Here is an 11,642-nt window from a genome sequence, read left to right as displayed (position 1 = left end):
TTCTTCTGGTAATCCAGAGGAGATGATGCATAGATTAATTTGGCCCTTTCCTTTTTCAAACCTCGAGTCATCTGTTAACACCCCTACCAAAACCCAAGCAAAATCTTCGGTAACCACATTTTCTGGTCCTTGTTTGCAAGCTTCCTGGCTTAGTTCCTCAAATAAAAGAATTTCTTGATATGGCTAATTGAGGAGAAAGATTTAAAAGACAATAGCAATAAGTAGTTTTTAAGCATTGTGAAAATCCATCCCAGAAGCACAGACTGACTCTTAAGGGACCTTGCAGTGATTCAGTTTCTGATGTCAGAAAAGTTCATGCAGTACAAGCACCCTGCCAAGAAATTGTGGATGTCAGAAAGTAATGCTGTTGTTTTTTCCTTTATTTCTTCAGCTGACATTTAGCAGGTAGCGGGAGCACTCCTCAATGTTGGCTAAAAGCTGCCTTCCTGCTTTTTAATGTGATGCTGGTCAGAACCTCTCAGGGAATAATCTGATTATTCAAAACTAGTTCTGGTACGTATATCTTGGGTTAAAATGTTAAATATTCAGCAGCAGCAATGGTGACAGGTTTTTTGGGTATTTTTTTGTTGTTGTTTGTTTTTTTGGTTTTGGTGGTTTTTTTTAAATTCTGAGACATTGTGTATTTTCCCCACTGGTAGGGGAAATCTAATACATATTGTAAAATCCATAGACTTCCAAAATTATTTTCCTCCTTTCTGTAGATGTATTTAGGAACAGAATGGGAGCCTGTCTTATGTCTGCCTGCCTTTGCCAAAGTTCAGCAACAGATTGCTCTGTTTGCATTAGGAAAGGAATTATGAAAGCAGCTGGAGCAGAGACTACAAGGAATTCAAAATGTAGGATTTCGCTGCTGTCTGCTAATGTACGGTGACTACGTGGACGGGGAAGCTAAGAAATTATTTAGAAAGTTCATTTTTTCCAGGCTGTAGCAGTTCCAAGGTAAGCAGCACTTTGACCCTCACTAGGTTTTCCTGTGTACCACACTCATTATGTTGTGTGGCACTCACTGCTTCCTCAGAGAGCTGCACCACCCCAGCCAATCTTTGTACTAATCTTAGTAAAAATGAGTTGAGAATACAGAGGGAAAGTCATCCTACCTTAGTGCCTTAAACAATAGAATTTCTTTATATGGCTGAGGAGAAAGACTTTTTTTAAAAGTGCCAAAGCACATCTAAAACCCTGTATAAAGTTAGTGTGATTGTAAACTAATGTAATACTAGGAAAAATGCAGCCATAACCATGTATGTTGTTCCTTCAAGGCATAACCATGTCTTGAAGGAACTGTACCAGCAGCCACTTACTGTGCTTTTGTCAAACCCCTTTTTGCCAGGTGTAATTAATGATGGTTCATGTCTCTGTTCTTGCTAACTTGAAAGGGGTTTCTTGTGCTGTTCATAGGATGTGAGCTTTTAGGTGTTACTCTGCAAGCCCCTGGGTGAAGAGAGCACTTACAGTAGTTCAGATTGATCATTGAATTGGCAGGACATTCTCCTGGCCTTTGGAGAAAGCTACTGAGCAAAATAAACCTTTGGTAGAGGCCTGCAATTGTTTTATATCAAGATTAAATCTTGATGTAAAACAATGCTTCTCTTAAAATCGAGGCCATGAATGAAGGGAAGCTGCTCCCTTGCTCAAAGCACAATGGAACAACTGCCAAGCTGTTCTGCTCTTTTCTGGGCTGTCTCTTGCAGCTCCCCTTTGAGTGCCAGTTTGCTGGAGAGATGTGGCTGCATCTCCCAAAGTCCTGCCTGGACCAACCTCCTCTCTTGGCAGCCCCTTCTCTCCTTGGCAACATTTTTGTTGGCAAGCTACAGTTAATTTTGAAGAATATTTAACAAGCTCCCTTTGTGTAAATAAAGTAGATAGCTGCCTTCTTTTAAAAGTTATATTCCTCACAGATCACTGTATCAGACTTGCTAAAACACAAACACGCAGCCACTAAGCAGCAAAAGTACCAGTTTGTAAAAGCAGTCTGTTCTCTTGTTCTGCCCTGCAAGGGCTGCTTCTGTAGAGTTTATTTCCTTTATTTTGTTGATGGAGATTGAACGTAATGAAACTTTAATATTCTTAGTTCTGTTCTGGTTTTGCAGGGAGTGTTCTCAAAAAAACTCCAGAGTGGTTCTTATGTTGTCTTCAGGAGCTAATCACTGTACAAGCAGTCTGTGTGCCTTGCCCTGTTGGGAAATAGTATTTTTAATCCAGTCTCAGTCGATTTTCTTGTCTTTGATGATTTGTGATTGTGCTGCCTCAGTTTAGACTTTGGATGAGGTAGAAAATATATTTTATAAAGAAACCTATAATTTATTTGTAACTTTTCTTTTATTATAAATGCCTGTGCACAATAAGATACTGAAATACCAATGAGTGGCCCATAACTAGTTCTCAGCATTTTTATGAACCAAGACATTTTGCTGTAATCCCTTTCTGGTTCCCTTCAAGAGTTCAACATGTGTGTGGTGAGGAAAGGCATCAGGGATCACTTATTGTTCAGAAAGCACAGTATTAACTCTCTAAGTACTGCAGTAGTGAATGTACATTGTACTTCTTAATGAAGAAATTTTAATACCTGTTTATTGAAATAGCCCAAACACTCATCCTCACAAAACAAGCCCCTCTCTCAAACTTCTCCACATCCTAGGGTACTTTAACCCCTTAATCCACACCGAAGCATAACTAACTTCCTCAACGGAGGACAAAAGCGCGGTGGCGCTGTCGAGTCGCAAAGGAAGGACACGCACCGAGCCCCGCTCCGCACCACCCCCGGGCAGAGCCAAGCTGGAAACGTCCCTGCTCTCACATCAGCTGTGTCAGGACAAAAAGATTTCACCAATCCTCCCCTTCCAAGTGCACACCCTTCTTCGCACTACATTCAAAGAGCAGCACAAACTCCTCTGCCCTAACAAAGCTTTTTGCTCTCACAGAGTCTGGCCACAACTTTGAAAACATCTGGCAAAACCAGAGCTCACTGAGGAAGCTGCTAGCAGAGAAAGCTCTTGCTGCCTACAACTTCAAGTGTACCCATCGATTTACCAAGTCACACCCTGCTGTCAGCACTTCTCAGCTCTAGGTACCATCCTAAGCCTTCAGTCTCCCAGAGTCAGGATCCAAACAGAATGGCACCAGGGACTGCTCACACACTGAAGGTCCCAGGACAAAAAGGTCAGCAGAAGCACCTGGGTCTGATGGCACACTTCTCATCCACCAGGGGCCAGGGCTTGGCCAGAGTCCAGGCCTTGGCTGGGAGGGTTTCCTCTAAAATGTCCTACAAGGAAGCCTATTCATGTCAGTTGTGCAGATTTTCTTAAAATGATACATTTCTTGCAGATAACTACACGAGGTTATGTGAAAGTTTCTAAAGCAGCCAGTTTGGTGTGAGACAGCTGGCAGAAGTGTCTCAGTCATCTATTTTTAGGTAAGTAGTACTGCTGGTGTCAGTCACATAATGCCCAGGTTTTCTCTTGTAAGTCAACTCTGGCTAAGGCCTGAGCATCACCACATCTGAGTTACTTGGCTTGTTCAGCTTGGAAAACTGGAGATTGAAGGGGCGACCTCATTGAGGTCTTCAGTATCCTCTTGAGGGGCATTGGAGGGGCAGGTACTGATCTCTTCACTCTCATGACCAGTAAACAATGCTCTAGGGACTGGCTGGAGCTGTGTCAGGCAGGATTAGGTGTAGGTATCAGGAGAAGGTTCTTATCCCAAAGGCTGCTCAGGCACTGAAGAGGCTGCCAGGGCAGTGGTCACAGTACCAAGCCTGTCAGTATTCAAGAAGTATTTGGACAGCACTCTCAGGCATAGGGGGATTCCTGGGGTGTCCTCTACAGGGCCAAGAGTTGGACTTCACGATCCTGCTGGGTCCTTCTGTGATTCTATGTGCACTGAATGATTATCTCTAGCTGGCTTGCACTGGCACTCAGAGCTTGTCTATAATTGCTTCCAATTTATTTCTGCAGTCAAGCCCAGGGCATTGACAGACTGATCAAACACAAAGGGTTTGAGGAAAATGCCCCTTTTTAGGTGACAGTGTCCAAGGCCAGGTTGGATGGGGCCCTGAGCAACCTGATTTAGTGAGTAGCATCCCTTCCTCTGGGAGGGAAGTGGGAACCATCTGATCTTGAGGGACTTTTCCAACCCAAGCCTTTCTGGAATTCCATGAGTATTTTGTGGGTCACTCAGAACAAATGAGCTCCACCAAATACTGAAAAAGTTGGCCTGCATTTTAAAAACAGATTCCTCAAAATACCTGTGAGACTTTAAGATGGAGAAACCCCAGGAAAGAAACCAAACACCTCTTCAAAATACCTGTATTTATTACACCAAAACTTAAAGTCCAAGCAGTTCACATAGTTGTTTTCCTTCTAGGTTTTCCCAAATGTGACAACAGCAAGACAAAAATGTTTGTATGTATCCAAACAAAACCAGAAAATCAAATACAAATCAAAATCAATAAAGGTACGTTCATACAAAACTCACATGGCCTTTAAATGCAACAGAAGTGGCATACACAGGTTAACAGGTACAAAAAGACAGATGCATAAAATAGAAGCTAGCATTTTATGTTTCTTGTGCCTGATGAAATGTAGAACATCTCACTAGCAATAACATGGAGGGAATACAACACAGCAGTGTTAACTCAGATTGCAGCTCTTATTTACAGAATTTAGATGGTAACATTGCAGAATATCCTTTCTTTCATAAAGAAAAAGTATTTTTTATTTTTCATTAAAAAATACCTTATAAAAGCTGGATATTATCAACTGTTACTGGAGAGCACTGCTGCTGTCAGTGGGTATCAGAATTCACAGCTTGATTAGTTAATTGCTATTCTACAGTTCAGGCTACACCTGCAGTGATTATTTCAGTCAGTTCTGAGAGACAGTAACTCCTCTCTTACCTGATCACCTTTCCAAAGGCCCTTCATGGGCCTTCCACATTTCAGTGCTAATGCTGACTGCAGCATTAACACAGCAGGACAGAAATAAGACAACCAAAGGGGATTTTCTATTCTTCGGATTTTTTTAATTTTGCCTTTTTTCCACTTGAGGAAGCTTTGGCTGTTGCAGTTTGCTTTGCAGTTTCAGCAGGTTTCTTTTTTAACCGTTGCCTTCTGGAACGCACCAGGTCTTCACGTCCCAGCTCAATCATTTTTGCTTCCCATGATTTTATTTCATTCTCATACCGAACCTTATCATCCTGAGCAAGCTGCAAGTATGGCTGAAAGAAAAGAAGGTACCAAGAAGTTACACAAGGGGCTTTTTCTGGAAAACTGCCACACACAAAGGTGACTTAGAACAACACCTGTGCAGTGAACAGCCCAGGCATTTGACTTCTACCCCAGCTAATTGAAAAAAATAACCAAAAACATCAAACTTGCAGAAAAAGACAAAGCTTTAGCACTAAATTGCAGTTATGTCAGCAGCTGCCCATTCCCAAAGAGGAAATTTATTCAGTACTACTGCTAACACTTAAGGCTTATTTGAGCACTAGTTTGAGACAGCTAGACTAGGTGAGGCACAGGAATAGATATTGCTGTGGAATTATTTAAAATTATTTTTCTGCAGTAAGAACATGAACCTAGGGTATGTCCTAAGTACACATTAAAAGCCACCTGAAGAAGGGCATTCAGGAGGAAGGACAGCAGGGTACAGAATGCCTGAAAAGGTTTAGTTTAGATTTCAGTACAGCACCCCTCCACTTCTTATTTGCTCATCTACAAGTTCATAGTTCAATACACTCAGAAAGCTGGTAGAAAATGATCCCCCAGACAACCAAAGTTAATAAATTACCCTGTGCACATCACTTGTGGATTTTTGTTACTTTCCCTTGTAAGAAGTCTTTCCATGAGCAGCAAATTCTGATGCTGGTGTTTAAAGATATTATGGATGATTATAAAAATATCAAATTGTTGCATATTATTCCACCTTCTTTTCTAGATGTTACTTAGCATCCACTTTAAGGCACACCAAACTTCCATCCTATCCCACTGACTCACATTTCAACAGCACTATGAATTAAATGGTCACTACTGGAATAGAGGTAATGACAACCTTTTTCAAGATGCATCAAGATCTTGGAGTATTCTTCTCAGTATCATAATTTGAGTAACTGAGTTCAAGATTTTGTATGAATATATCAATTTTGACTCAAGTTTTTAGGCTCTGATGAGATCAGAGCCTCATTCAAATCCTCTGACATACCTGCTTTTGGGAAGCAGACATTTTTTGCCACGTATCAAACAGTTTCTTCAGCTTTGCCTAGGGAATACAGAACATACAATATATGAGTTATTTTAGGAGTAGACTGACTTCAGAGACCTACAGATGAATACTGCATGAGTGAAAGTCAAGCATAAACCAATACAAAAAAGCAAAAAAAGCTTGCTTCCCCTTATTTACCCTTTTAATCTAAGTGAGTAATAAACTATAGAGTTCAAATCAAGCTTCTGGGCATCATCTGAGCCACATTTACAGTGCAGGCCTCAGCTGACTGGAGAAACCTGCCTTGTACATGGAAAACTGAGGAACAAACTCTGTCCACCATCCTGACTTAGTGACTAAATGTGCAGGGTAAGGAGCACATGAGGCACACAGGGTGGGTCTGCAGTACCTCCAGTGCTAGAATCCACCACTGCAACTCCAACCACCCCAAAGCATAGTTCAGTGAAGAACTTGTGAGTTTGCTGAGGAACTCTTGTATTTCCATGACACCAGCTGAACTATGGGAGGTACAATAAACTGCTACTGCCAGAATAGGAGCACACCACCACAGCTCTCTGAAAAACTGTATTTCTACATCAAAACAAAGGAAAGAATTCTCTCCTTACAAAAGGAACAGATAAAGTCTGTAACACTGAAGTGCAAAAAATAGCACAGATGTTTTAAGTCTGTATACCCACACAGCACTTTTTTATACAGGCCATGCTAGCAGTATAGCCAGATGGCCACAGCTTAAAAAAATAACCTAAGCATTGCAGCATCCAGATAGTGAACTGCTGAACAGTATCTCTGAAAATGAGAGAATCGAAACTATTTTTTCTGAATACAATGGATGTATTTTAGAAAAAGAATCTTTCCTGGCTTACCACAGGCGAATTTCCCTCAGTTTGTTGAAAATTTTCTGACAGGAAGATGTTAAAGCCACTACGAGCTCTTTTAGGTTTTCCAAGCAGAGTCAATTCCTTTAAAAACGACAAGAGAAGTTACTCCATCTACTAAGCATGCATTTGTTCCAAAACTAAACTCAGTATTTATCTTTGTATTTTATGCAAAAATCAAACACAAATTCTTTCTTTGGTATTTTATTCTGTAAACTGGACTGTGTGTCAAGATGCTCTTAGTGCTTTTCAAGACTAATGTTAAACTACAAAAAGCTAACAACTTGAGTTTTCAACAAGTTGTTGAAAAAGCATTTAAAACTGATTCTTACTTCAGCTAAGTCTTCCAGAAACCAGAGTGCTACTAAATTCAACTCGGTAAAGAAGTCATGATGACAGATTTTCTATTATTCCTCAGTAAGGCTTCAGTTTCTGGAGTGAAATACTGCCTGTGTGCAGAGAAGAGGGCACGCACTTATCTGTGGGAGGTGACAAGGTGGAAGAGAACTGTGTTTCTGCTATCAGAATGCTTTGCCTACAGGGATGATGGCTAGAGAATGAAAGTACTGCAAGTTAGAGATGCAATTACACTTCCTGTTTTCTCCAGTCTTGACATTCCCACTGGAGCCTAGGTGCTGTAAGTTAACATTTGCTTAGGTATTAGATATGCCAACTGAATTCCTTGTGGTGCCATACTCTAAAAAGCATCAGCAGAATCATTAAGATTACAAACTCCTTTTAAGTAGGGGCCTTTTAAACCACACTTGTTTTGCTTTTGCCAATTAGGGTAATGTCACAGTTTAATTCACAGAAGTAAATGAGCAATACATAGTGCCTTTGACCTTTCCAGACAAACCATAATATTGTGCTGTTACACGTGGTTCTGTCTCTAAGGATTTATACATAAAGCAGCCAAAAAGAAATAGGGAAGATGGTGCCTATGAATATGCTAGTAAAGGACAAAAACAGATGTCAAAGCAGCAGCTACAGAGTGGCAGAGACCAAAAAAGCAAGGAAAAATGCTACTTGAAACAGCTGCTACCTTGTAGGGCCTAATGAGGTAGCAGATACAAGGTCTTTGTGAAAAGCCTTTTCTGGATGTCTTCCCACCTGAAGGAAGTGTTGCTGGTCCAAATGTCTTTTAGTGCCTATTCTTTCTCTGGTAGCTCTAGAAATAGGGAGAAAAAAAGCATAAAGAAGCTACCTCTAAGCACAAGGATCTATGCTTAGTTCTGCGCTCTTCAAGCATGGCAAAGCCACTAAACTAGCTGCTAACACCAGTAATTATTTTAGTCCATGGCATTTTGGGGAGTTTGTGTATGTTGTGTCTTTTTTTCTATTCTGAGTTGCTTTTGTATTTCTAAAACATGCTTCAACTCTGCTTTGTATACTAGACAAACAGACTTCAGGTTCCTTGAGAGAAAAGAAACTTGAACTTCAAAATACTTACTCTTTTTGCCCTGATTGATCTTCTCCTTGCCATTTGTTTTCTCCTTTCCTCTTTCAGAGCCGCAGCCTGGGCTGGAGTCAGTTGTGCTTTGTAAGCAGCCAGCTGCTCCCCATACCTTATCCAGTCTGTCTTTCTTGCTTCCTCATAAACCTACAGCACAAACCATCACCAGCCTTAAACTTCAGCTAGATGCTTTCAGTCAGAAGCACTTGATCATTAGACAAGGTAACACTTCTAACCTATGAGTAGAAAAATTACAGACTGAAAATCTTATACCATAATACCAGATTTTAATTTGTTTGATTCCCTGTTCCACATTTCAGAGAAGGGAAAGGTACACAGAGTGAGAAGTCCAAAAGGGATTTGGGAGCACCTCAAGTCTAGTAAATATCTCCTTTAGGAAAAGGAATTTAGCTCTTAACTGACTGCTAGCTGCAGTCAAGGAAGAACAATCATTACTTTGCTATAAACGGCATTTAAATCCAGCAGCAAGTCCTAGAGTTGCTTTACGTTATCCCTTGAAACTGCCACTCAGAGAAACTTGATTACTTATGACTTAATTTGATAATTCCTAAAGAAATTTACATGAAACAAAAGAAGTTGGTCCTTTCATCAGAAGTAAGTGAAGTTTCACCTACCTTACACATGAAAGCACAGCAACTTTACAAAACTTGCATTGTACATGTAATGGAATACTGCCATTCAAAAAGGAGGAAGAATTGGTTTGCAGCCCACAGCCCATGGAGTGAGAGCTGTGTCATTTCTCAGGCAACAGATTAAAACTATTAAAGCCAAGGTCACGTACAAGTAGCAAAGTATCTTCCTGTATTGTGTTTGCATGGCCAGATTCTGGTGGCCAGGGGGGCACAGGGATGGCTCCTGTGAGGAGCCTGATGGAGCCAAGGCCAGGCAGCTCCAAGTGGCACCTGCTGATGGCCAACAGGGACAGTGGTGGCACCTCAGGGTAAGAGAGTTAGGAGAGTGAAAAAGAAAACTGCACAACTTCAGCCAGAGAAAGGAGGCAGACCATGTCAGAAAAACACTTCTACTGATCCTAAGGTCAGGGAAGGAGAGACAGGAGATGCTCCAGGCACCAGGGCTGAGGTTCCCTTCAGCCTGGGGTGCAGCCCATGGTGAGGCAGCTGTGCCCCTGCAGCCCAGGGGGAGCAGAGATCACCTGCAGCCCATGGAGGAGACCCCACTGGAGCAGGGGATGCCCACAGGGAGCTGTGACCCTGTGGGAAGCCTGTTCCTGAAGGACACATGCTGGAGCAGTTCCTGAAGAACTGCAGCCCATGGGAAAGATTCACATTGTGAGCAGTTCATGGAGTTTGTCCCCTGAGGAAGGAACCCAAATTCTCCCACTGAACAGGATGGAGCAGCTGAGGTCAGCCCAACACATGATGGACTGACCTCAGCCCCCATTCTCTGTGCTCCTGCACTGCTGTCAGGAGGAAGCAGAGAAATTGGGAGTGATGTTGAACCTGGGGAGAGCACGGGGAAAGGTGTCTGAGGATATGAGTTTTTATTTCTCATTATCCTTCTGTGATTTCCCCAAGTGCAGTTTGTTCTGCTCTGGTGAGGGACCTCTCCCTGCTTTATTCAGCCCCACAAACATTTTGCAGTATTTTCTCCCCTGTGCCCAGCTGAGGAGAGCAGCTGAGAGTGGCTTTGGTGGGCACCTGGCATTCAGCCAGGGTCACCCCACCACACTTCCTCTGAGTTATTCTGAGCTCCCAATTCTCCCAACTGTTTTGATGTCTGAACCTTTGTATACACATGCTTTTTCAAGCTCTTTAAAAACAAAGCAACCAACCAACCAAAAAAACCCACCAGACTAAATAAAAAAACCACAAGACACCAAACCAAATAAAACCCCACCACCTGGAGAGTTCAAAGTACTCAGGGAAAGGATAGAACCGTACCTGTTTCTGTGATGCTGGTAACTCCTTCCATGCACCTGCCAATTTTTTAATCAGTTCTGTGTTGCTGACTTCTGTAGATTAAAAGAGAAAGCCCGGAAATCAAGATCAACATTGTATCTTTAGTAAGTTTCTTCAACTTTTCCCAAAGAAAGCTGTCACAGGTATCATCTTCCTGTACAAATGCATTTTTATCTTTCATAAAACTAACTCACTGTGGCAGTTAAAGGGCACTGCAATATTTGGGGTATGGGGAAGAATCACTGCTCTCCTGGAACACAACATGCAGTAATAAACTGAAGCTCCATTTCAAGGCAGCTATTGTTACTCTACAACACTTTCACATTTTTTGCCTTTTCAGCTGGATACTTTTCTGTACAATGCTAGATGGTCTGAATTTGGAGGGGAGAGCAGGGAAGAAACCAAAAGTAAAATTTCCAGTTCTATATGAGAGTGTGGAACTCTCTTGAACTGGTGAGCTAAACAGGGTATCAAATAGTTTTCCCTACTTTAATTTTCCTCAGGATTTGCCCAATATGACCACAGTCCTTTAAACATTTTAACCTTCAACAGTATTTCAAAACCAGTTTATCTTTCCATTCTGCAGCTCTCTGGCAAGAGTCACTACATTGTCAATAAGTGAAGTTTTTGATAGTAAATTAAACATATTCACAGGAAACCATTTTCCTCTAAATACACTTACTTTTTCTCCCATATACAGTGATGCAATCCAGTACCTGCAATTTTTCAATTACTAAGCCTCAACATAAAATCATGCACGGCTCATAATATCAACAAAAAATATACTTCAAATACATAGAGTCCAAAATTAATTGAGAATCATAAATCACTGTTACCATGTATTACCTAGGCGAAGTATTTTTAAAGCTACATACTCATGTTCATTATTTTGACTTATGAGGCCCGGAAGGCCAGGAAGGCACGTGCAGGCAACGAGCATGACCGTGCTGGATTGACCTGGGGAGCGGCACGGGTAAACAGACGGGCTGGGTGTCTGAGATCACGACTTTAGCTCGTTCTAAAAGCTCGGGTTTGCAAAGGAATCGTTGTTCGGGCTGCTCGGGCTGCTCCGGCTCACCCGCTCCGGGGGGCACAGGCCGCGGCCCCGCTCGGGGGGCGGCGGTAGCGGAGCCCC

The 11,642-nt window shown here is 41.9% G+C and overlaps 1 protein-coding gene across 1 annotated transcript; it reads right to left on the bottom strand.

Moving 5' to 3' along the window:
- Positions 1-4,313: 4,313 nt before the first annotated feature.
- TFAM (transcription factor A, mitochondrial) lies at positions 4,314-11,447 on the bottom strand. The gene is made up of 6 exons (XM_005425567.1): positions 11,354-11,447; positions 10,490-10,560; positions 8,565-8,714; positions 7,103-7,198; positions 6,219-6,275; positions 4,314-5,235 (listed from the first exon to the last, which is right to left on the bottom strand). Exons 1-6 carry the CDS (start codon positions 11,445-11,447, stop codon positions 5,023-5,025), a joined length of 681 nt encoding a protein of 226 aa, XP_005425624.1. The 3' UTR covers positions 4,314-5,022.
- Between the last annotated feature and the right edge of the window lie 195 nt (positions 11,448-11,642).

Source organism: Geospiza fortis, unplaced genomic scaffold, assembly GCF_000277835.1.
Source record: "Geospiza fortis unplaced genomic scaffold, GeoFor_1.0 scaffold92, whole genome shotgun sequence".
Taxonomy (NCBI): Eukaryota; Metazoa; Chordata; class Aves; order Passeriformes; family Thraupidae; genus Geospiza; species Geospiza fortis.
The sequence above is the reverse complement of the archived record's forward strand: the minus strand, read 5'-3'. Positions and strand labels throughout refer to the sequence as shown.